Raw genomic sequence first — 26700 nt, forward strand, 5'->3', positions numbered from 1 at the left:
CCGAGGAAACTTTTAGAGAAACACGGCTCAGGGGAGAGTGTACTCATTTACTCCAACCGATGCAGAGCACGCTGGCAACGTGGTGACAGGTACCATGTTACTGCTTTCAAATAAAATTGTTATCTTATTTGATTCAGGAGCATCCCACTCCTTTATATCTGCAAACTTTGTGAAACTGTGTGGGATTGAAACCCAAGTGATGAACGAGGGGTTGTCTGTGGCTACACCGTCTGGGAGTGTGGTGATCTGTAAAAAGATGTTAGGGAGTTGCCCAGTGGTAATTCAAGGAAGGCTACTACCGATGAACCTGGTAGTATTCAATATGTTCAGGTTTGACGTCATACTGGTGATGGATTGGTTATCTTCCAGCTTTGCGGTGATTAACTATCATAGGAAATAAGTGGTGTTTAGACCACTTGGGGAGCATGAGTATAAGTTCGTAAGATCGTGTGTGCGTTCGATACCACTGATTCTGTCAACAATACAGACAAGAAGGTTACTCTTAGATGGGTGTCAAGGATACTTAGTTTGTGTAGAGGAACAACCTTGGGATGATCTGACGCTCGAGGATATCTGAGTGGTTAATGAATTTTCAAATGTATTCCCGAAAGACTTACCCGATTTACCTCCAGATCGGGAAGTGGAGTTTGCTATTGAATTGCTGCCAAGTCGGGCACCAATTTCTAAAGCTCCATATTGGATGGTTCCGGCATAACTTAAAGAGTTGAAGGAGCAATTATAGGAACTACTGAATAAAGGCTTTAATAGACACAACGTTTCGCCTTGGGGAGCTCCAGTATTGTTCGTGAAGAAGAAAGACGGGTCAATGAGGATATGCATTGATTACCATGAGATTAACAAGGTAACGGTGAAGAACAGATACTTGTTGCCTCATATAGATGATTTGTTTGACTAGTTCTAGGGAACGCAGGTCTTCTCGAAGATTGACTTATGATCAGGGTATCATCAGGTGAAAGTTATAACTAAGGATGTTGCAAATACTACTTTCCGAACCATATATGGTCACTACGAATTTCTAGCTATGCTGTTCGGGTTGACTAATGCTCTGACGGTATTTATGAACCTAATGAAAAGGGTTTTCCATAAATACCTATACCAGTTTGTGGTGGTGTTTATTGATGATATTCTTGTCACGCCCCGAACCCGTAGATGGGTCCCAGGTGTGAATATAGTAACCTAACCTGTATTTGTATCAATTAAAACATACATGATACTACATTGAATGAGAGTCCGACCCCGTGGGGTACATGTACACCCTATATACATTCACATACATATTCATACTCATCAAATACGCAGCAGAAATGTTCTTTTTATACATACATCATACGATACCAGAGTCTATACACAAACATAATCTATGTTCCCAAAATACAGTACGTACTTCAAGTGTCTACAAAACCCAACACTGACAACCCGATTACAAAACTCGTACTTACACAGGTACTAAACGCAGTTGTAAAGACCCTAAAATTTAAAAGGATTAAAATAATTTGGAAAAAATAATAAATAAAATAACAAATAAATAAATAAATGGAATAGCGTGGAAAATAAAAAAAATTAAATTAAGATAAATTAAATAATTAGTTAAATAATAATTATTAATTAAACATTATTAAATTGGTTTTATTAAATAAATAAATAAAATATTATTAAATTAAATTTATTAAATAAAAAATTATGATATATATATAATATTAATATAATAATATTAAAGTAATTTGGTAAGATTGCACTTAATGCAATGTGAAGATCAGATTTCCAATTTGGAAATCTTGATCTCGCTGGACGAGTGCCCAACGCCTCTCAGTTCCCTCTCCAAGTCTCTATTATCTCCTCCATCTCTCTCTTTTCTCTTCTTCATTTCTCGATGAGTTTGCGGCGGATCGGGAAATAGAAGGTGTCGTTGGATTTCTAGCTCCGCCATCGACATTTCTATTGAAGCAAATTTGTCGCGAGAGCGTCTTAGACACTATTTATAGGGTAAGGTAATTTTTTCCTAATGTCACAATTTCTCTTTAAATATGCAATTAAATCGGCGATCGGACACCATCATGTGGTCCTAGTCGTGATTGTCGTCATTTTGACGTGAGTAAACTTCCAATTGGGGTTTTCTATGCTCCACTTCCAAGAGAGAGTGAGATTTAAAAAATTTGACAAATTAGTTATATTTGCGGGTATAACTATTTATTTGGAAATCATGGCCCTAGGAAATATTTAAATAGTATTTTATTTAGGATTAATTTAATGGAATTAGGGTTTTTGAACTAGGGTCGTCTGGGTGAGCGCCGCGGGCATCTATGTGGGATTCCTATCGGTGTAGTTCGAGAATTCAGGTAAGGGGAAATTACATATTAAATCAGAATTTATGAAATTAAATCTAATAATTTATGTTATATTATATGTATGTTTTGGTGTGAACTATTAAAATGCCAACCATGTGAAACTATGATTTATGAGCTTAGGACCACTTATTTAGCTATGTATATGTGGAAATGAATTGATGAAAGTGTAAAGTAACTTCTGAGGAATTACGTAAGAAATGAAAATTGTATTTTCAGCATATAAATGTTAAATGTGGGTTAGCCTATTTTACAAGAATATGTATGAATTTTACTGTTAAATTGTGTGGCATGAGATTATGTGCAAATATATGTTAAATGTATAGATGCAGACTAAGTAAGTAAAACATTGAGAATAAAATATGAAATAGACTATGTTGCTTGTGTATGTTAAATGCAACTATGTAAATGTAAGACAGCTGAAAAACAACCATGTTAGCAGATCTAACACACTTTTGTGTAGACTATTTGATGACAGCTAAAAGGAGCTATAGACTAACTGATGACGGCTAAAGACCAGCTGTAGTACGAAGGAAATGAAATGAAAATGTTATGCAATGACAATGAAATGACATGGTATGAAATGACAAAGTGAATGATGTAATGTTGAAGAATTACGTAAAGTGAGATGCAATGAAATGCTTAAACTATGAATATGAACAGATGTGTATGATTGAATAATGATAGAAATGAATGATGTATTATGATATTAGAAGTATCTATGTATGTAGAACATGTTACGGTTGGGCGAGGCAAACTCTTCGCTTGAGGGCTTGTTGAGAAAGGCGAGTACACTAGTAGCTTCAGATGTGACAGTAATTGCATAATGCACTAGGACAGAGGGAACCTACTTGTATGGGCGAAAAGATTTCCCTATCCTTAGGGCCTTTTCCAGTAAGCTATTGTTGAACTATGTGAGTACGAGATCAATCTAACACTTGAGGGCTTATTAAGTAAGGTGAGTGCCCTGGTATGCTTTAGTTGTGACACTAGGGTTGCCTGAGTATCAGAGCAGAGGGGTGCTACTTGTGTGGGCAAGTAATCACCCTTATCCTTGGGTAATCTCGTGGGTTATACCTTTACGTGTGATTGTTTAGATTCAGAGAATGATTTTAATGTTTATGAAAATGTTTTGCAACTGTTATTAAAATGATATTTATATACCTCATGTTAGCCACACGCTGTGTTTAATATATTGTTTCTTCCCTTACTAAGAGGTGTCTCACCCGAATATGATTATTTCCTTTTCAGGACATCTTCAAGGTTGGGCTTAGAGAGCTCGAGGGTTTTTAGCCTTTTTGAGGATTGTAAAAAAGATAAAGGGTATATTTTTTATATACTTTGGGGAATGTAAATATTTATGTTTTATGTTTTTATGTTTTATGTCTTTATGTTTTATGTCTTTTGAGAACGAAATGGTTGTGAACATACTGAAATGTTTTGGAGATTTGTGTATGTATGGTAATGCAGGTGTTGGATTGATAGTATGGATGTTATATAGGGGTAGTAAACTTTGGCATTATTGATTATGGTTTTTATATTATATGGAGATTATGTTTATGTTTTTCACTGCATATATCATGGATTATGGATTATTAGGTATAACGCGCCGAACCCGGGCTTAAGGGTTCGGGTCGCTTCAGTAGCTAACCGACAACCACACTCCCGAACGTTAGGATCGGTGTCAAGGATACTTATCTTGTGTAGAGGAACCACCTTGAGATGATCTAAAGCTCGAGGATATTTGAGTGATTAACGAATTTTCGGTTGTATTCCCGAAAGACTCACCTGATTTACCTCCTGATCGAGAAGTGGAGTTTGCTTCTGAATTGCTGCCAAGTCGGGCACTAATTTCTAAAGCTCCATATCGGATGGCTCTGACATAACTTAAAAAGTTGAAGGAGCAGTTACAGGAACTACTGGATAAAGGCTTTAATAGACCCAGTGTTTCGCCTCGGGGAGCTCCAGTATTGTTCGTGAAGAAGAAAGACGGGTCAATGAAGATGTGCATTGATTACCGTGAGATTAACAAGGTAACGGGGAAGAACAGATATCCGTTGCCTCATATAGATGATTTGTTTGACCAGCTGTAGGGAACACATGTCTTCTCAAAGATTAACCTACGATCAGGGTACCATCAGGTGAAAGTTAAGACTGAGGATGTTACAAATACTACTTTCCGAACCAGATATGGTCACTACAAGTTTCTGGTCATGCCATTCGGGTTGACTAATGCTCCAGTGGTATTTATGGACCTAATGAATAGGGTTTTCCATGAATACCTATACCAGTTTGTGTTGGTGTTTATTGATGATATTCTTGTCACACCCCGAACCTGCGGATGGGTCCCAGGTGTGAATATAGTAGTCTAACCTATCTTTGTATCAATTAAAATATACATGATACTATACTGAATGAAAGTCCGACCTCGTGGGGTACACGTACACCCTACACACACACACACACACACACACACACACACACACACACACACATATATATATCCATACTTATCAAATATGCAACAGAAATGTTCTTTCTGTACATACATTATACGATACCAGAGTCTATACACAAATAGAATCTACATTCCCAAAATACAGTACGTACTCTGGGTGTCTACAAAACCCAACACTGACAATCCGGTTACAAAACCCGTACTTACACAAGTACTAAACGCAGCTAACCGACAACCACGCTCCCGAATGTTAGGATGCTAGTTTTAGCAACCTGAAGGACCTAAAAAACATTTGTATATTCTGGGCGAGACACCTCCCAGTAAGGAAGAAAGCAGATTATATCAGTGTGTGACATACAAGTGTTATTTTGACATAAAACATAACACGATACAGTTCCAGTATTTTCACAATCTAGTTTCAGTATTTTGACAATCCAGTTCCAATACATATGATACCAAATATACGGTCAGTGTCGTCACACTCAAACACACAATACCCTGCAATAACCGAAGCTTCACAGCGATATTGTTGCAAGTACGGTGTCCATTCACACCCATCGGTGGCCAACCGGAACAAACAATCGATATTTCACACTCTCGGATATAGAGTCAGACACTCTCGCCCACGATAATTAGCCGAGACATGACGGCAGCGTATGATAATTAGCTGCCCCTAGCTGCTTTACAAAACCTGAAACAATTTTAGAACTCATGTTCCTATACTCATCAACATACAGTAATTAACCGCCCCTAACTATTTTACAAAATCTGGAACATTTTACATATAACAGTTTATTCCACACTTATTTGGGCATAACACAAATCATATCGTTTTCAGTTCGAGAAATACAGTTTAATACAAATATATGTACGGTTAGCCGAACCTAGTGTTCTAGCGATTTGGTTAATATTTATGAAATTAAAATAAATTAAAAACTTAATTAAACAAATGTTCACTTTTTGTTCTTAGACAAAATAACAATTAAAATAAAATTTATTATAAGCATGTTACTTAATCATTATATTTCAAATTTCATTTTATAAGAACAATCTTATTCTACATGAAAATTGAAAAGTAATTAAATTAATTTGTAAAAGACCTTTTATTATTTAAAAAAAAATTATGAACATTTTTATTTTAATTATATTTAAAATTCACATGATTTTATTTTAGTTTTAAATTAAAAGTATGCATAAAATAAATTATTTAATCCAAAAAGTTAAGTATGGATTTAAATTATGTAAATAGATTGTCAAAATAATTAAAAATCATAAAATCTTATCTTTATTTTTTTCACAAACTGAAAATTGATAAAAAAAAAACTAGACAACATGAACAAATGTGTAATCTGTTCATTCACCATTAGTAATACCTAAAATTTTAAATAAATAAATTCATTTAAAAATCTAATAATGCTACTTCAATCGAATAAAATTTTAGGTTAATTGTATTATATCATTTCACTTGAAATTACAAATAAAAGAATCGTATCCTTGTGTAATTTTATTCTGAAATATTTAAAAGAGGAATATAAGTCAAAGACAAGCACAATATTTTATTTTTAATTCTCATCATTTAAAAATTACATCCTCGCAAAAGTATTACTGTTATTTCGAAGTGTAATTGGAGTGTTTTTTCTTTTTCTTTTTCTTTTTTTGCTGCGTACCAAACACTCGTTTTAATTAAAGAGAAGAATTCCAAGCAAGAAGCAGCAACTGGAAATCCCAACAATGTGGAAGCTCAATCAGTCTCTATTTGGCGGGGACGAAGAGCGGGAGGAGAACTCCTTGGATGAATCCGATGGCCTCTGCTCGCTATCAACCACGCAGGTTTCACCAATCTACACACCCCTTTTTTTCCGTTATTAAATCTCCTTTTTTATCAATTCAAGATACGAGTTTGCTGTACATCCTGACTGTTTGATTTCTGCTGTTTTTGGGTTTTGTACGATGCAGAGAATTTATGCTTTTGCTGCTTGTTTCGTTGCTGGTTTCGCTTGTATGTTTCTGGTATGATAACTTAACCATTTTCATTTTCCTGTTTACGAGAAAATTGTGCAGAATCTGCGGATTCTAATGAAAAAGGCTTCTCTGTTTTTTGGGGATTTTGTGATTGTGATAATGTGCAAGATGCATCCAAAGTGAACAATCACACAGTTCACACTAGTTTGAGAAACCTTCATTTGAAGAAAGCACAATGTGATGTGATTCGGTTAGATGATTTCTAATATAATCTGTTGACTTTGACTACAATGGAGTGGCCTTAACTACTACTCACATTTCAATGAAACATTTTGTGGGCATTTTTTGGTTCAGTGGTTGTGATAATGTGCCAGCTGGCATCAAATACCTAGGTGAATACGGGTTATAATTTGAACTAAAATATGTACGTCACACAAATTTTGGAGAATGTTAATTTGAAAAGAATAACGTATAGTCCAATTGATTTTGATGATTTCTGTTGCAACCTACTGTCTTCGATCATATTATGCGAACTGCTATTCTTTAATCTGCAGATGCAGCATATCAATGAAAATGTGTGTGCGCGTATGTGTATTTTGGGTTTAATTGTAGTAATAATGTGCAAAATGCATCCAAAGTGAATATGAGTCCTAATTTGAGCAAGAATTGAAATCACTCTACTTGTCATTTGAACATATCATAATATAATCTAATTGACTTGATGATTTCTAATATAATTATTGACCTTGACCACAATGGGTGGTGCCTTAAGCTTCTTTTTTTTAGAAATCTGCAGATGCTGTAGTTTGATGAAAAATTTTGTGATATATATTTTTTGGTTTAAAGGTGGTAACAATGTGTAAGATGCATCCGAAGTGAATATGTGTTGAAATTTCAAATCAAAATGTGTGCATAAACTACTTTTGAGAACCTTCATTCAAAGAGGGCATGATATAATCCAAATATAACTTGTCCACCTTTACTTATTAGAGTGCCTTTAATAACTATTTTTTTTGGCTTGCCTCACTCCTGCCTGGTTGTTGTTTTTAGCACATGCATTTATGAGCAAATATGTTATTGTTTTCTTTTAGGTCAATGCCACAATTACACATAACCTGAACCAGATATTCAAATAACCTAGGAAACATTAACACTTTTGGAAGTCTGAAGCATCACAGACTGAAACTTGCCCGACGCTCCTCAACACGTATCTGACAAGTGTTGGAAATTAATTAATTTATTTTTACTTTTGGACGCAATTGAGACACATCCTGACACGACAAGGACACCTTTGGACATTTCTCACACTGAAATGCTGCATTCTTGGTTACCTCCTTTAATCATGTTTACAAAATTCCAAAAAGAAAAGAAAGAAAAAATTTGAGGACAATTCGAGAGAATGAGAGTCAAGAGGTTCTTTGACATTGGAATGGTCAGAGTTTGGTGCCTTAACATCAGTTCTCTTGCCTTGTAGTGCACCATCGGACCTCCCAAACCCCAAAAATTTCCCGCTCTCTCTAAAGCAATCGCTGGTTTGCCACTCTCTGTTAATTTTTTTTTTTGGCCCACCATCAGCCATGCCCTTGAGTTGATGATTGTATAAGTGTAGTTTGTAAAATTTGTAATTGATTATTTTGCATGCATAGTGCTTATATTTTATTTTAAATCAAAGTTACCACAATATTTGTCATCTAAAGTAGAAATATGCCTAATTTTTTATATATTAATTAATTAATGTATCCCTGCAGTGTCATGTCTTCAGTTTTTTGAAATTATCGTGTCCCCGTGCCAGGAACATGTCTTATCCATGTCTCGTGTTGTTATTGGTGTTTCCTAGAAAATAACTTTATCTAAATTTTTTGGTGAATTAATAAAAATATGAGGAAGCCTCCTCTCACTCCTCATTATTTTATTTTATTTTATTTTTCAAAACTTATGTTGTCAAAATTCCAAATTATGACTGAAGTTGGAATTTGCAATAAAATATTTTACCTAATTTGCCCCAACTCAACTCCGCTGACTGTCCTAAATCTAAATTTAACTGTGTTGCTCTGACCAGCCACCATGCTAAACTTTTTCTACTGGCAAATGGAGTTGAATGGATTTTTTATGTGGTCGAGTTAGGGGGTAGTTGCTGCATTCAAGTGAACGGTCCCTTTAGGGTAAGAAATCAGAAAAAATATATCATCCTCTGCTTGTTTTATATGGTTTTCTGTGATTTAGTTTATTACCAACTTCATAATTGAATTACCACATGTATTGAGCCTTTGAATGATGAACTGTTTTTAACTCATTGAGTATAAAATATAGGATGGATGAGATGCTCTTTAAATTTGAAGCAACTTACCTGCATAGAGCAGTAGAATCGTGAGGTATTTGCTGAGGCTCTCATAGGTTGAGATTATGATGCAAAGATCTTTGTTTAAATCTGATGTAGAAGTCATGACTGCATGCATCGATGATGGTCATTGATACCTAAAAGCAAGAGGCTAATGAAAAGCCTTTTGTTCACTCAGGCAAGGCCTAATTGATGTAGGACGGGATTGTTCGACCTAGTCCTATGGTTCAACCCTCACACAAGCACATACACTCAAAACACTTTAGCTTAAGAATTAAATCAACCAAACATAAACACCATAAATCATGCATTAGTTCACATGTTCAAGGATTTTGAAAAGGTGTATAACTTGTCTAGCAATTAAGTCCCAATTGGTTCTTTCACAAAGGAATCAAGTTATATGCTGAAAAGTTGCTATTTCAAAGATTCAAGAATATAAGTTTTATGTTAGCAAACTAATATTCATTCAAGTGATTTAAACTAGCAAGTACCAATGTTGCAATCTATGGATTCAAAAGGGTTATTCAAAGATGTGATTTAATTTACTGGCAAGGGTTCACAAAATATAACAAGGGTTCAAGCACAAGTGCTGAAATTACCAAGAGAATTGTTTGGATGACTTGACATTGTTCCACACGTTGTTAGATCACACCGTAAATCCTTCGTACAAGCTTTGAAACACCAAGACGAACGCAGCTATGGAGTGTCGGGGAAGTGACCGTGTGGGTGTATGTTGGTGGTGGCCGTGTGGTGTTCATGGAGGAGGGGATGATGAAGTCGCTGGATAGATTAGTGGTCTCTCACCACTTGATATCCGGAGAGAATGTCATAGCCTCACACTACTCACTTACAAGGAGAGGAACAAGCTTTACAAGTTCAAGCAAAGAAATGTTTCTGCTATATTCAACTTCAACTTGCTTCATCTTACAATGAGAAGGATATATATCGGCTTCGCATGAGAGACAAAGCATTAAACACTCTCAACAACTCTCACACTAAAAGACAACCTAACAACTAGCATGGGAGACAAAACATTAAACACTATCAACAACTCTAAACCTAACACAATTAATACTTACTAAAAACAAGGAACTCCAACTCATAGGCACACAACTCAAGCTTAGTTGTCTTACACTATTACAATTCAAATTTGAAACTTAAACATATGTCAAAAAGGAAGGCCAAATCTATGTGGGGCCCACAAGATGTGTAGGGCCCACATGGGTCTTGAGTTGGACTTTTCTTCAATATTTCACTTGGGTCTTCAAATATGGTCTTCAAGCACCTAATAATCTTGAAATAACATATCCAAGCAAAATATAAATTAATACAATAACAAAGTCTTCACATAAAAAAAATCTTCCATCAAAGAAGTAGAAGATCTTCAATTGATACCATTTGTTCCTGCAAAAAAAGATATAAAAAATAGTGGACATTTGGAGATCATCCACACGTCACCATGTCAGCAAAGGAGTGGACATCGGGAGGTCGTCCGCGTGTCATCATATCAGTAAAAGGGATACATAAGGCATGTTGATTCCCATAATCTCTCCCGAGCGCAAAAGAATTCTTCTCCGAAGAATTAAAGACGATGTACTGGGAATACAACTCCGGGTTGGGATGAAGGATGTCTTCTTTAAGTATCCAGCTCCTCTCGGAAAGTGGTTTGTCTCTCCAAACCCAAAACTTTTGGTATGATCCTGCTCGTGTGAATGTTGTCTTGTCATCCAAAATTTCATCAAGTTTCCTTGGTATGGGTAAAGTTGGAGGCAAAGGCAACTTTGGGGTTTCAGGTTCAAAAAGGTGGGGAATGGGGTAGGATCACCTGCAAGGTTAGAATTTGAAGGCTCCACAAAAGATGTTGCTTCAAGAAAAGGGGTTAGATTTTCAACATTAAACACAGTGCTTATGCCAAAATCAATAGGAAAATTAAGCATGTAATCATTAGAATTAATTGTCTTTAAAACTTTGAAATGTTCTATCTTTTTAGCATGCAACTTTTTTACCTTTTCTAATGGAATCCGTTCAGGACGAATGCAAACCATAACCATATCGCCTTTTGAAAATTCTTGCAACCTGTGATGTATATCAACACTAGATTTACAATGCAAGTTAATTTTTATTCTTATTTCAGAGTGTAGATCATGTATGTGTTTTGCAAATGTATCAATCTGCTCACTCACTCTAGACTCTGGTGCTAGATTAGGCAGAGGTGAACAAGAACAAGGTCAAGGACATGTTGGGTATCTCTCAAGGGAGGTAACTCACTAGGTGACTTAGAGATGACATCCTCACACTCAGAAAGTATAGATGATACTTCCAGTGGTGTTTTGTGCTCAGGAAGGGGTGCCTTAGTCTCACTAGTTTCTGTCTTTTCCTTCTTCCTTTTCTCACCATCTTCCTTATCGAGCGCCAAATTCCTAGTGAGACATTGTTCAGAAAGGTGTCCTTGTTTATGGCATTTGAAGCACACTGCACTGCTAGAACTCTGGCAAGAGGATTCAGTCATGGGTGCTTTTCCTTTGCCCATAGGTTGTTGGACTGTGGGATTGCTACCTCTGGAAGTTACTTGACTCGTGTTGGTGGGCCTAGTCTTCTCATATGACGTGGCCTTTCTTTGATAAGTGTCAGTGGAGGTGTTTCCAAATTTCCTTCCCATTTGAGCTGTACTCATTTGCTTATAGTCATGTGCCAAATTGAAGGCATGCTCAAGTGAGTCAATGTGATGGGGAAACAGTTCTCTCCTTAGTTTAGGCTCTAATTCTCTGCGAAATTGGGAGATCTGTTGATTAACAGTCTCATAGACACTACATCTTATAGACAACTCATCAAATTGACTCATGTATTCTAAAACAGTTGTGCTACCCTGGCGCAAGCTGTAAAGCTAATCCATAAGGTGCTCTCTATAGCTAAGGGGAACATACTTCTCTGAGTTCTCTCTTAACCTATCCTTCATTAGATCCCAATGCTCAATGGGTCGATGATCTAACCTTGCTTCCTGCCTCTCGACATTCATCCAATGGAGCTTGGCTTGCCCCGTTAACCTCATTTTTGCAAACTTAACCCGATGAGGATCAGTCATAATATACCAATTAAAATAGGAATCCATCCTAGTCAACCAATCTTGGAAGACTTCAGGTTCCATCTGCCCATCATAGGTGGGGGCTTCTACCTTTACTTGCCTCATTACATTCTCGTAAGGATCACGATGGTCCTTTCGGTAAGATCTCCTAACGTGAAAGTCATCAACGTCATAATCCTCATCATCCCAATATTGGGCATAGGGCTCATTACGTGGGGGTCTCCTAGTAAAGTCATCTTTGCGATTCACTCGCCTTTGTGGAGGGGGGAGAGGTCTTTCTCTATCAACATCAATCCTACAACCTAGATAAGGATTCCCGACGTGAGTAGACATTCTAGGGGTTGGGGAAGGACTCGGACAACACTAGGTCAGCCCTTTGGAATAGTGTTTGGTCACATAAAGCAGGGTCTAAGGTGAGCCTAACCTAGCTAAGTCCCAAATATCCAAGATTCAGAGCCTATGTAGGCTGTTCTGGACCAATTAGTTGACTGTTTGGGGTAATTAGTCGACTGGTTGGGGCAATTAGTTGACTATTTGGGTCAATTAGTCGACTATTTCAGACAGTACTGAAATCTTGCGAGCTGTTGGGTAATTTCACCTGCGAATGTCCTTCCGTATTTGGGGCATAACTTTTGCTAGAGCACTCCAAATAGGGCGATCTTGGAATCAAAAGAAAGCTAAGAGAATTTCCCATAACTTTTGTGTTCCAACTTTTTGAAGATGGGAAGGTTTTGATAGAGAAAACTACAGATCAATTTGGCGGCAAAAAAAATGAAGATGTTGGGACTTAGAGGGCTTGCCTAATTCAACCTCGGCTCTGATACCAAGATGATGTAGGACGGGATTGTTCGACCTAGTCATACGGTTTAACCCTCATACAAGTACATACACTCAAAACACTTTTAACTTAAGAATTAAATCAACCAAACATAAACACCATAAATCATGCTTTAGTTCACATGTTCAAGGATTTTGAAAAGGTGTATGACTTGTCCATCAATTAAGTCTCAATTGGTTTTTTCACAAATGAATTAAGTTATATGCTGAAAAGTTGCTATTTCAAAGAATCAAGAATATAAGTTCTGTGTTAGCAAACTAATATTCATTCAAGTGATTAAACTAGCAAGTACCAATGTTGCAATCTATGGATTCAAAAGGGTTATTCAAAGATGTGATTTAATTTACTAGCAAGGGTTCACAAAATATAACAAGGATTCAAACACAAGTGCTGAAATTACCAAGAGAATTGTTTGGATGACTTGACGTTTTTCCACACGTAGTTAGATCACGCCGTAAATCCTTCGTACAAGCTTTGAAACACTAAAACGAACGCGGCTATGGAGTGTCGGAAAAGTGGCCGTGTGGGTGTATGTTGGTGGTGGCCGTGTGGTGTTGATGGAGGAGGGGATGATGAAGTCGCTGGATAGATTAGTGGTCTCTCACCACTTGATCTCTGGAGAGAACACCGTAGCCTCACACTACTCACTCACAAGGAGAGGAACAAGCTTTACAAGCTCAAGTAAAGAAATGCTTCTTCTATATTCAACTTCAACTTCAACTTCAACTTGCTTCATCTTACAATGAGAAGGATATATATAGTCATAGCATGGGAGACAAAGCATTAAACACTCTCAACAACTCTCACACTAAAAGACATAAACACTCTCAACAACTCTCAACCTAACACAATTAATACTCACAAAAAAACAAGGAACTCCAACTCATAGGCACACAACTCAAGCTTAGTTGTCTTATACTATTACAATTCAAGTTTGAAACTTAAACATGTGCCAAAAAGGAAGGCCAAATCCGTGTGGGGCCCACATGGGTTTTGAGTTGGACTTTGCTTCAATATTTCACTTGAGTCTTCAAATATGGTCTTCAAGCACCTAATAATCTTGAAATAACATATCCAAGCAAAATATAAATTAACACAATAACAAGGTCTTCACATAAAAAAAGTCTTCCATCAAAGAAGTAGAAGATCTTCAATTGATACCATGTGTTCTTGCTAAACAGATATAAACAATAGTGGACAAGTGGAGGTCATCCACGCGTCAACATGTTAGCAAAGGAGTGGACATCGGGAGATCATCCGTGTGTCATCATATCAGTTAAAGGGATACGCAAGGCATGTTGATCCCTATCACTAACCCTCTCGGTGTTAAGGTGTGAGCATTGTAATTTTTATATATAACTTAAACATTAAATTAAAGAGCAATAATAAGAGTAAAAATTGTCAAAAAAAACGGGGACAATTTAAATGATAAAATCATAAAATACAACAACAGCAGTAGCAACAAACCTTAAGTCCCATTAGATGGGGTCAGTTACATGAATGCTGTTCCGTCAACTCACCCGATTGAGAGCATTTTCTTCTACTAGATTAATGACTATTAAATCATTCCTCACTATCTCATTCCAAGTTATTTTAGACCTATCCCTGCCTCTTTTTATGTTAGAAACAATAACTAACTCATTCCTCCACACAGGAGTTTTACTAGGCGTGCGTTTTAAATGCCCAAACCACCTATGTCGCCCTTGGATATTAAATCATCCCTCACTGCCTCATTCTAAGTTATTTTAGGCCTACCCCTACCCCATTTCATGCTAGAAATAATAATTAACTCACTCCTCCTCATAGTTGCTTTATTACATGTGCATTTCAAATGCCCAAACTGTTGTAATATGTGGCTTGCATGTATAAAGAAAATATGATAGAAAAACAGAGAAGCTAGCTTATAGGAAGAAACTGACGACGGTTTGCTTGAAACTGTCGATGGTGTAGTGGTATATCGACTGTTTGGTCTTGGCATTAAACCATCGACGGTATGTCTGAAACTGTCGATAGTTTTGTTCGGTTACACAACGCTGCTTTTCGAATTTTGAATTGGGAAGTTGGATAGATTGGGTTTTGGGGGGAAAACCTCTGGGAGGATTATATATACATGTTGTATGTTGTAACTCTGTTTTTGGACGCAAGATAGTGAAAATTTATAGCCATTTGCTTCTGTGGATGTAGGCATTGTCGAACCATGTAATTCTTCGTGTCATTATTTTATTGCTTTCATATAATCTGCGTGATTGTGTTTTCTGTATATTTCATTGTTGGTTGCTGCATTGTGTAATTCGGTTTTCCGTTGCTCATTCATTTGCACAACAAAATTCGTATTAGAGCAATTGGTTACAATGGCTTCTGGGATTTCTTCTCCAAAGTTCGATGTTGTCATGTTTGATGGATTGGGAAATTTCAGACTATGGCAGAGGAGGGTTAAGGATCTGTTAGTGCAACATGATATGGTGAAGGCATTATACGGAAGTCAATCGGAAGGCATGGACGAAACAAGTTGGAAGCGAAGGCTGTGACGACTATCAAGTTTTGTCTAGTTGATGACGTGTTGTATCAGGTCATGGATGAGGATATCCGGCGGCTGTTTGGCAGAAACTGGAAAGCCAATATATGTCTAAGTTTTTAATGAACAAGTTGTATCTTAAGCAGAAGTTGTATTGGCTTAAGATGGCAGAGAGTTTGGTTTTGAACAAACACATCAATGTATTCAATTAGGTTATAAGTGATTTGATGTGAGTTAATGTGAAGTCCAAGGAGGAAGACTACTGAATTCCCTACCTGTGTCTCATACGTATGAAAATCTGGTTACAACTCTAAGATGGGGAAAAGAAACCCTAAATTTGGAAGAGGCTACAAGCGCTCTGCTAGGCTTTCATCAAAGAAAGAAATCCAGTGGTGAGATTTCACAAGGTGAAAGGCTTGTGGTGAAGGGTAACTAGGAAGGTGGGAGAAGCAAATTCCGGAGTGGATTGAGTAATTTAAGTCTCGGTTGCAGTCCAGGAAGAAGAAGGACATATGGTGTTTTAAGTGTAGGAAAAAGGGGCATATAAAACCGGAGTGTCCGGAAAGGAAGAATCAAGATGGTTCTTCAAAATTGGCGAATGTAGTAGAAGAAGGAGACTCAGAGAGCGGTGATGGTGATATGCTTTTTGTTTCATCGGGTTCAGATTGCCTCACGGATTCTTGGATCTTAGATTCGGTGTGCTCTTATTACATGACACCAAATAAAGATTGGTTCAGCACCTATGGGTTAGTTAATTATGGTTCTGTTCTAATGGGAAATAATGCTTCATGCAAAATTGTTGGAATTGGAAACATCAGAATTAAAATGTATGATAGTGTTGTGAGAACATTATGTGATGTTAGGTACATACTGGATCTATGGAAGAATTTGATTTCATTGGGCACTTTAGATTGTAACAGGTTTAGTTACAAGTCTGAAAGTGGGGTAACGAAGGTGTGTGAAGGCGTTTTAATAGTGATGAAGGGACAAAAATTAGCGGGAAATATCTATGCACTGTTGGGTACTACAGTTGTAGGTGGAGCTGCGGTTGTAGATTCTGCGTTAGATAAAACTGTTTTGTGGCATATTCGGTTAGGACATATGAGTGAGCGTGGAATGATTGAGCTTCATCAAAAGAAATCTTTGTAAGGGTGTCAAAACATGTAGACTGAATTTTTGCAAGTATTACAAAATAAGGTGCAGTTCAAAATAGCCACACACAAGATGGAGGGGATTCTTGACTACATTCATTCAGATGTTTGGGGGCCGGTGAGGTTAGCATCACTGGGTGGACATAAGGAGACACTTACTCACGAAAGGTCTGGGTGTACTTCATGCGGCACAAGTCAGCGACGTTTGCCTGGTTTAAATTGTGGAAAGTTGAAGTGGAAAATCAGACCGGGAGGAGGATTAAATGCCTCAGGTCAGATGATGGAACTGAGTACACTGATTCGAGGTTCATGGAGTTGTGCGAGTAGCATGACATAAGGAGACACTTTATAGTAAGCAAGACACTACAACATAATGGTGTGCTGGAAAGGATGAATCGAACTCTAGTTGAAAGAGCTCGGTGTCTCAAGTTGAATGCAAGACTTGCAAATAACTTCTGAGCTAAGGCAGTGAGTATGACATGTTTCTTGGTTAACCGATCACCAAGGGCATCACTAGAGGGTAAATTTGCAGAGGAAGTGTGGACAGGTAATGCAGTAGACTACTTTGGTTTGAGAGTGTTTGGTTGCCCAGCTTATGTGCACATTTCTAGTGAGGAGAGATCAAAGCTTGATGCACTGTCTAGATGGTGCATTTTTCTGAGGCATCAGAAAGGTGTGAAAGGGTTCAAACTGTGGGATCCAATGGAAAACAAGGTGGTGATCAGTAGAGACGTGATTTTTTGATAAAAAAACCATGGTGCAGCGTATTTAGGAGGAAGATGAAGAGAAATTGGCGCTAGAAAACTGCAGCAGAAATAAGCATGTGGTGCAAGTGGAGTTAGAGACTTAGGGCAGAGATGACATTGTTCCAAATGCAAGGAGTTCTACTCGGGAAACCAGTAAGATCACAATATAGCTGTACACAGACCCAGATGCACTATCAGGCTACCGCCTAGGTATGGATCTGATGATCTAATGTCTTATGCACTCATTACCAGTTGCAAGGATCCTATTACTTTTCAAGAGGCGGTGCATAGCTAATAAAAAAGTAGATGGATGGGTGCTATGGTGGACGAGATGGAGTCATTGTATAAGAACCAGACGTGGGAGTTGGTGGAACTTTCAAAAGGGAAGAAGGCGGATAAGATGTAAGTGGGTGTATAGGAAGAAATAAGCGGTATCAGAAAAAGAAGGAGAGAAGTTTAAGGCTCGATTAGTAGCAAAGGGTTATTCACAGAGGAAAGGAGTTGATTATGATGAGATCTTTTCCCCTGTGGTTAGACACACTTCCATCAAGGTAGTGTTGGGATTGGTGGCACATTTCGATTTGCATTTGGAGCAAATGGATGTAAAGACAACGTTCCTTCATGGTGATTTGGAAGAGCTGATTTACATGGTATAACCAGAATAGTTTAGTCAACTTGGACAGGAGCACTTGGTTTGTAAACTGAAGAAGTCATTTTACAGGCTGAAACAGTATTCGAGGCAGTGGTACAAATGTTTTGACTCCAACATGATCCGGATTGGCTGCAGGAGGTGTGAGTATAATTGTTGTGTGTATGTGAAAAGTCTCGATGATGATTCACTCATTTTTCTGTTGCTTTATGTTAATGACGTGCTGATTGTTGCGAAGGATATGACTGAGGTAAATCAGTTGAAGACTTTGTTAAGTAAAGAGTTTGACATGAAGGATTTGGATCTGACCAAGATGATTCTTGGGATGGAGATTCGTAGGGACAGAGCTGCAGGGAGATTGTGGTTATCTCATGGTAGCTATGTGGAGAAGGTACTGGAGAGGTTTAGCATGGTTAATGCAAAATCGGTAAGTACACCATTGGCGAATCATTTTAAATTGTCTACCGCCCAGTGCCGAAAGACGGATGATGATATTCGTGATATGTCAAAGGTCCCCTATGCTAGTGCTATAGAGTGTTTAATGTATGCTATGGTATGTATAAGATCGGATCTGACACAAGCTGTTATTGTGGTGAGTAAGTTTCTTTCAAATCTAGGTAGACAACATTAGGATGCAGTCAAGTGGATTTTCAAATACTTGCGGGGAACTTCACACTATGACATCATGTTTGGAAGGCAATAGAGTGATCCGTCAGTTGTGGGATATGTGGATGCAGACTATGTAGGGGACTTAGATGACAGGAGGTCTACTACAGGGTATGTGTTCACCCTTGTGGGAGGGTCTATTTGTTGGAGGTTCATGGTACAGTCTCCAGTTGCATTATCAACCATGGAGTCAGAGTATATGGCAGTTGCCGAAGCTGCCAAGGAAGCATTGTGGCTTACAAGATTGGTCAAGGAGCTGGGTATTCAACAAGGTGGAGTTCAGCTGCATTGTGATAGTCAGAGTGTCATTTATTTGACGAAAAACTAAGTGTATCATGTGAGAACCAAACACATAGATGTGAGGTTTCACAGGATCAAGAAGTTGGTCTCTTCTGGTGAACTCTTGCTTGAGAAAGTTCACACTTTTGAGAATGCGGGGGATGTTTTGACAAAGTCTGTTACCACGGATAAGTTTAAGCATTACTTGGACTTGCTTAATGTCTTCAGTTGTTAGAAGGGAGGCAGTCCCAACCTATTGTCCCAGGTGGAGTTGCGGGTTATGTTTTTGGTTTTTCTCCTCAGTGGTGCATATTCGCCAAGGTGGAGATTGTTGTAATATGTGGCTTATATGTTGAGTGGAATGCATGTACAAGGAAAACATGGTAGAAAAATAGAGAAGCTGGCTTGCAAGAAGAAACCAGCGACGGTTTGCCTAAAACCGTTGACGGTTTTGTTCAGGTGTAGAAGAAACAGTCGACGGATTTGCAGTGCTATATCGATTGTTTGGTCTCGGCATTAAACCGTCGATGGTATGTCTGAAACCGTCGATGGTTTTGCTCGGTTACACAACGCTAGTTTTCGAATTTTGAATTGGGAAGTTGGATAGGTTAAGTTTTGGGGGGAAAACCTCTGGGAGGGTTATATATACATGTTGTATGTTGTAACTTTATGTCTTTGGAGTTTGGACACAAGATAGTGAAAATTCATAGCCGTTTTCTTCCGTGGATGTAGGCATTGCCGAACCACGTAATTCTTCATGTCATTGTTTTATTTCTTTCATATTATCTGCGTGATTGTGTTTTTTGTATATTTCATTGTTGGTTGCTGCATCGTGTGATTCGGTTTTCCACTGCGCATTCATTTGCACAACAAAACCATCTAGCCACCCCCCCCTTAACTTATTTTTGACTGGTGCTATGCCTAAATTATTGCGTATATGCTCTTTCCTTAGTTTATCTTTTAATGTTGTACCACTCATCCACCTTAACATTCGAATTTTGGCAACTTTTACTTTTTGTATGTTTATTTGCATGCACAATGTTTTTCAATATTTATTTACATTGGAAGCTAGAAAAAAAAGTTATGGGTATTAACTAGGAAGAAAAATCATATTGATTGTCCAATAATCCAAATGTAACTTGCAACAAGCTCTGTAAAAGTAGTGAATGATGAATTTTGATTAAAATAGTGGAGAGAGAGAGAGAGAGGGTTTACGGTTTAGGGTTTAGGTTTGTGTTTGATTCAGTGGGTTAAGGATATGCTGAGGCAAAAAGGAAAAAAAGAATTTCAAAAGGACAGTTCCTTACAGATGGCAAGCCAAACATGGGCTAGGATAACTATCATAGCCTATCCATTCCAAAAAAAATTTCAGTCTAGTCCTGCCAAAAAAAAAAAAAAAACAACAGAAGCACCCTAGGGGATTAGGACAGAATCTACTGATTTTAGATTTGGGTTATTTAAGGGGGTGGGGGAGAAAGACTAAGAGTGAGATAATTTTTGGGGGGGGGGGGGTATGGTCGGGAGATTTGAGTTTCTAGAATCTTGAAATAGTGTAACTCTTTTTAAAATATCAATCTAACCCAAATATTTTTAAAAAGACAAATTGGGGGGTTAGTAGGGGACAAAGTTTATTGTGGGTGGGTAGGTGCTGCCATTGCCCCTACCCCACTTTAGATTTGTCCATGGCTATTTATGGGCCCGTGTTGTCATTTGTATATAGATATGGGGTTATCACTACGCTAATTTATATGCTCACTGATATTGGAAAATTCAATCGATTCTTATTTAAAATGCAAAATATTTGGTTAATCATGATCTTAATTTCTAAGGCAGTGAATGTTTCTTAGTGGACAAGATGTGAATGATAGTATCAAAGTTTGATGATATACAAACTTTACTACGTTAGATAAATTTCCTTATTTTTCTTGGGTGACCTAGTCACGTTTTATTTTTTATTTTCCATATTTCTTTTCTTTTTAAGCAAGATATATCTTTCTGTATGATGAGGCGGGTTGTTTACTGTTTTTGTTTCTCAATTGAAATATTTTTTTCAGTTGGGAGAGAGGGAGATGAATTTCTGGTTAATTGGAGATTGCATTTTTCCTTGTGAAAGTTAACCAGATGTTTCCACACATGGAATTCTATGACTTGGTTGCTTCATGGCAATCAAATGTGATTGTTGATACCTATCTAACAGCTTCTTCTACGTTCTGGTTTCTGCAGTCACTAATAGTTTTTGCAAAGCCTGTCAAATTTGCAGTGCTGTTCACCTTTGGAAATGTGTTGGCTGTGGGAAGGTAGATTAACTGGCTAATTGAACTGAGCTATTGTTACTTGACCTCACAACCAGCATGTTCATCTTTAATCCAATTTAATTGAATTTTTTGTTCATCATCAAAATTTTTGGATTCTAAGATTGTATTTATATGTGGCAGTACAGCCTTCCTCATTGGACCTGGGCAGCAATTAAGAATGATGCTTGATCCTGTCCGTATTTATGCAACAGCCATTTATGTTGGATGTGTCGTTATAGCTCTCATTTGTGCTCTTTTGGTAAGTTTGAAATCTTGCACATCAACACAAGTCTACTGCTTCATAATAGTAAATTTGAATTACACCTTCGAGCTTAGGCAGTTCTTGTGTGAAACTTAAGAATATACTTGACTAATTGAATTTGGGTAAACTTCTCCAGTAATATGCTTTTCCAGCCCTCAACCTCAAAGACAAGAAGTTCATTTATCGGAAGGAATGAGCTGATGCATACTTGGATCCTGAGCATTCTCCCCCTGCCCTTAAAGCATTTAGTTCTGGGCATCCTTAAAGCATTCCTGGGAATGTAATGGTTGGCGTCTAGATGCCCATGTTTATTTCTCATTTTTAATGGGAACCTGAATTCCCATAGGCATCCTGATTACCTTAAAAAGCAAATTTTGTGGGAATCAGGATGCCTATGTTGAAGGATGGGTGTTTACATTCTGTGCTGCGGGTTGTTCTATTATCAGTTATGGCAATCTAGTCTTAAAGAATATGACAATGATGTCTCCATGTTCCATGAATCTGATATTTTTAAGTTGAACCAACATTATATCATAATGTTCCTAGCATCTATATTCAGGACGTCAAGATGTTGGACCCTCGGAGGTCATCTAAGGCCCCCTTGAACCAAGTGTCACATCAAAGGTGTTCTGCTTTGTGTATTCAAATTGGTTGAATTTAGGGTGTGCAAAGTTGAATCAACACAACAGGATACTCATTAAGCTCAGCCCAAAAATATTAAGCTGGAAACTTGCCTAGAACTCAATCAATCTTGAAATTGTTGAGGGCTTGATTTGACTGCAAATTTTTAAGACTCGAGTTCAATTTGATTAAGCACAATTTAATTTTGAAATAGTATTAAATAAATGTACATAATATATAAACTATGTATAATGTATTAAATATATGTATAAAATATTATCACTTATATAGCATAAAAATAGTAAAGTAATGAAAGCTCGATTATGCCCATGAGTGGTATTGCTAAACTCAAGCTAGAGTTGAGCTCGAATAGAGTCGAGCCAACTTGAGCTGTGAGCAAGTTGAGCCTAAATAGCTTTACTCATTTACACCCCTAGTCGAATTCAAAATGAAACATTAATATATAGTTTTTTTTTTCCTGTTTCCTTCAAATTCACTGTGAAGTTGGAAATTGGACTCTGGATATGGCAAAAAATATGAATGAGACCATGAAGATCAGATTCAAAACCTTCTTTTCACCATCTGTCCTTTTGGCCTGCCCTTGGCCCTTGTGCCCTTGCACCCTTGTGGCATCAAACACAAGAAATTCTAGTATCTTTGGCTGTCTACTTAACTATTACTTTAGGGTCGAATTTACTTTGGAATCGCATCCTTAGGCAGTTGTGAAGTTCTTATTTCTCCCTCATTTCTTGTTTTGCAGATCCATAATAAGATTTTGACAGTTCTAGCAATTATATGTGAGATTTGTGCCCTTATTTGGTGAGTTTTCTTTTGTTTTGATAAGACTAATTTATTTTAGTTCTTACATCTACTCTTTTTTTTTTTTTTTAAGTTAGAGCTCCTTGGTTGCAATAAAATTCACATCTCACCTAGTCATTGAGGTATCCCGCATCACGAGGAAAAACCATGGTACTAGTTAGTCCATTGCACTTATTTAACCAGCGCAGTTGTCTTTTGCTCTGGAGGAGCATCTGTATAAAAAAAATTTTGGCATCCCATGCAATTGTCTTTTTGCTTTGGGGAGGCAATTCTTCATTAGAATTTTGCATTCTATACTCTTTTCATACACTATTGCTATTTTCCTTTTTAGATTATAAAAGAAATATTATTAAAAGAGAAAGAGAGAAAGCACACTAGCTAGTTTCTAAATACATCCATACATATTGCTTAATGTAGTGAGAAGAATAAATGTACTATGGTTTGTATATATTTGGAATCAAAGAATATTCATTGTTTTGAAGAGTAGCAGGTGGATTCAGAGTTTTTTGTATGTAGTAAATAAGGCAATGCACTGTTAAGCGTAGGTTTTGCACTTTTTTTTTTTTCATTTTAATGATGAATAGCAATTGGGAAATTCAATAAAAATGTTCATTTTGAAGATGAGGTAAAATAGTTGAGGTATTGTTTAGGGATGATTTTAAAAAATAATAATAAAAAGAATTGTTTCGGTGTGGGTGGGGGGTGGGGATGTTCAACATTTATTAATCAAATTAAGTTTTTGCTGGTGGTTTGATAAAGATGCAAAAATTTAACATTTAGCTGTCAAAATTACACACGGCTTTTCATGTTATAAAATGGTCTCCTTAATTTCATCTAGCTTTCTTTTGGCCAATCCTCAGTACTAGCTTCCAGGGCAGTGTTGTGTCTGCCATGCGGTGTTTAATGTTGAAGAGGGGATGCATTCCTGTGAAATCAAGGAAGAAAGCATGGATGAAGATACAAATTGAGGGGATTTCTTTTTTTTATTTTTTAATTTTTTTTGCTTTCAAATCCTTATGTGAATGAACTTGGATTTCTTATTTCAACTCACTTTAAATCCTTACTTTTTTTACCCTGTTAAGTCACCACTTGACCTACAAGCTTAAGTTGTATGTATATAAAGCTATCCAAGACCCTCATACTCATCAAATTATATGATGGACCATGTTGTGAAGTACAGGCCGTGGTGTATTGTAAAGTGTGATGTGGCTTTGAGGGAAAGGGATTGTGAGAAATCAACTTATAGCTCCTTTAGTACAGTAAAGACTGTAATGTAGGTTGAGGTACAATATTGAAACAGTAAAATGTCTTGGCTTTTTTGTAACCCCTCGTTGTCGATTTCATTCCTGCGAGCATTTTTTGTTTCCCAATTGGAATGGAATGTACGATTATTGAATAGAACTGATGTCAAATTTGGGTCTGCCACAAGACATGATTATGCACTGTATATGAATAGAATTTCTTAGAAGTTGAATATTCAAGGATGCATAAATCATTTCCCTAAATTTCTACATATATTTGATATACATAACAAATCAATCTGCAGTGCTTCTGTGAGTGTAATATGAAGCCCTTGACTTCTCAATAACAATAATAGAAGTCCAGGAGAAAAATGAACTATGATACAGAAATTTTTAGTGTCTGCTTGATAAGTTCTCTGAACCCTTTGTAACTGCCTGGGCCAATCTAAAAATCAAAATCAGAGATCCCTGCTGAGTAAAGGATAGTTGGATAGCATGGAGAACAAATAGGACAAAAGTACATTGATTGTTGCTGGTTTTCTCCTCCATACTGAAAGCTCCTGGAGATCACTCAATAATGGTACTCGTCATTTGCTTAATTTGATTTTCTCCAAGAGAGGAAGAATTGGTTTTTATGTTAATTCAATAAAGGAAAAGAAATCTACTTCTCTGATATAAAAAATGAATCTCATTTAGGCGATCATCCTTTTAAAAAAACATTGTCTCGTCAATAACCCGCTACTTGAGATGATGTTAAAGAATTGTGGGGAATTCTATTACACACATTTTTTTGGTGGAGTTGTCATGTGCATGCACAATAAGGAATTGCTGAAACCTTCAAGGACAGTTCCATCCAAAAAGTTGGATGAAGCAAAGGGGATAACTGCCCTTTTTGTTTATTCAGATGATAAAGAAATTAGAGTGGCTGAATAAAAAAGAGACTGAAGAGAAAGATGATGTCAGGTGAGGTTTTTTTTTAAGGGAGGGGGCGGGGGGTGTGGCTGGATTAAGGGAGATCTGGAAGCAGTTCATAGATAGTCTATTGTCACTCAGATCATGGAAGTTGAGCAGGCTTGAGAATTTAGGAATATTGGACTTTTTGTCCGTTTACATGTTGTGTTCTAACCCAACTCAATTCTACTAGGCTTTAGTTCCAACTACTTGGGTTTGGCTGCATGAATCCTTTACCAATTTCTTCTACAGTATAACAACTAATGGAGATATACCTCATTAAAATGAACCCTCCCATTTTGTTTGAGGCTCATCAATGCCCAAAAGCAATTTCTTTGATCCTTGCCATAAGAAAATCTGGAAGCATAAGCCTTGAAAAAGCTGTTCTAATAATTATGATTATGATATCAAAACCAGTTGAGAATAATCATCTAAAATGGTCCAAACATGTGCCATTATGCATATAATTTGGAGTGCCTACAAGGAAAAGAGGAAGCTTGAAGGATAAGTAAATTGGGAATTGATGGAAGGTGCAGTTGACGATTTAACATTAATTGATACGGCATTAACATCTGTTGGAGCTACCAATCTAACAGTTGATATGGCATTTGTGTCTGTTAGAGCTATCTCAGCCCAACTAACGCATTTTAGAGTGAAATCCAAGGGCATGAAAAGTTGAAAACATTCTAACTTTGCTCAATTCTCATTCACATAAAATTTCCAATATGATTTTAACTTCAGTGTGCTTTTGGACCCATTTCCTTATCTAGCAATGCATCTTAGATGGCTGCTCTCTTTTGTACTTCTGCAAGCTCTAGTAATGCAGTAGAACATTTTATGCGACCACTAAATTGCTGTGTTTCTTCTGTTTCAGGTACAGTTTAAGTTATATTCCTTTTGCTCGTCAAATGGTTTCTGAATTGATGGTTCGTTTTTGTGACACGGAGTTATAGGCACTCTGAGACTAATGAAGCTTTGGGATTCATTTTCCCACTTATTTCCTCCACTTTCTATTCTCTTTTTCATATTTGAGCTTGTGAAAGAAGTGGTTATTTAACTCGGTCTATTTGGGCTTGTGACAACGATTGATACAGACACTGCTTGGTTTCCTATTCTAATTCCTATTTTTTTCATTGTTTCTGTTCTCCTTCTTTGTGGGAACCAAATTCTTGGAATTTTCTTCCCAACTCCTGTATTGCAGACAGTTAGTATTTATCCTTCTGTTGGTTGTGAATCTTTGCCACCTTCTCAACATGGACTCAACACCCGAAGCATTTGATTTTCATGTTCAACCACCGCTATTAGCTACCTTCCTACCACGTAAGTGCTTCTGTCTCAGCTACCAAGACTTTATCTGCAAGTTGATGAACCTTTCGTGAATATCAGAGTCTACTTGTGCAAAACTGCATTCCTATTAATTGCTGTCCCCATCACAAATAGCATAGCTTTCATAGATTCTTATGAT

At 37.1% G+C, this 26700-nt stretch overlaps 1 protein-coding gene across 4 annotated transcripts; it reads left to right on the top strand.

Annotated features, from left to right (window-relative positions):
* Positions 1 to 6421: 6421 nt before the first annotated feature.
* LOC131146216 (uncharacterized) lies at positions 6422 to 26471 on the top strand. Of its 4 annotated transcripts, none has more exons than XM_058095638.1 (6): positions 6422 to 6651; positions 6778 to 6831; positions 21271 to 21344; positions 21483 to 21600; positions 22985 to 23043; positions 23904 to 24367. In XM_058095638.1, the coding sequence occupies exons 1-6, from the start codon at positions 6553 to 6555 to the stop codon at positions 24067 to 24069; spliced, it is 570 nt and encodes a 189-aa protein (XP_057951621.1). In that variant the 5' UTR covers positions 6422 to 6552; the 3' UTR covers positions 24070 to 24367. The 4 variants fall into 4 exon arrangements, with proteins under 4 accessions (XP_057951621.1, XP_057951622.1, XP_057951623.1 ...); XM_058095639.1 differs by lacking the exon at positions 23904 to 24367 and adding an exon at positions 26110 to 26471 and having other exon boundaries at positions 6426 to 6651; XM_058095640.1 differs by lacking the exon at positions 23904 to 24367 and adding an exon at positions 23117 to 23524 and having other exon boundaries at positions 6459 to 6651; positions 22985 to 23021.
* Positions 26472 to 26700: the final 229 nt, after the last annotated feature.

This window comes from Malania oleifera, chromosome 13, assembly GCF_029873635.1.
Source record: "Malania oleifera isolate guangnan ecotype guangnan chromosome 13, ASM2987363v1, whole genome shotgun sequence".
Classification (NCBI taxonomy): domain Eukaryota; kingdom Viridiplantae; phylum Streptophyta; class Magnoliopsida; order Santalales; family Ximeniaceae; genus Malania; species Malania oleifera.

Bases quoted from the DNA above. Each gene is read 5' to 3' on its own strand.
- LOC131146216 (XM_058095638.1), top strand. From the start codon at position 6,553: ATGTGGAAGCTCAATCAGTCTCTATTTGGCGGGGACGAAGAGCGGGAG. The intron at 21,345-21,482 runs GTAGATTAACTG...TATATGTGGCAG, and splicing joins AATGTGTTGGCTGTGGGAAG to TACAGCCTTCCTCATTGGAC. The intron at 23,044-23,903 runs GTGAGTTTTCTT...GCCAATCCTCAG, and splicing joins GAGATTTGTGCCCTTATTTG to TACTAGCTTCCAGGGCAGTG.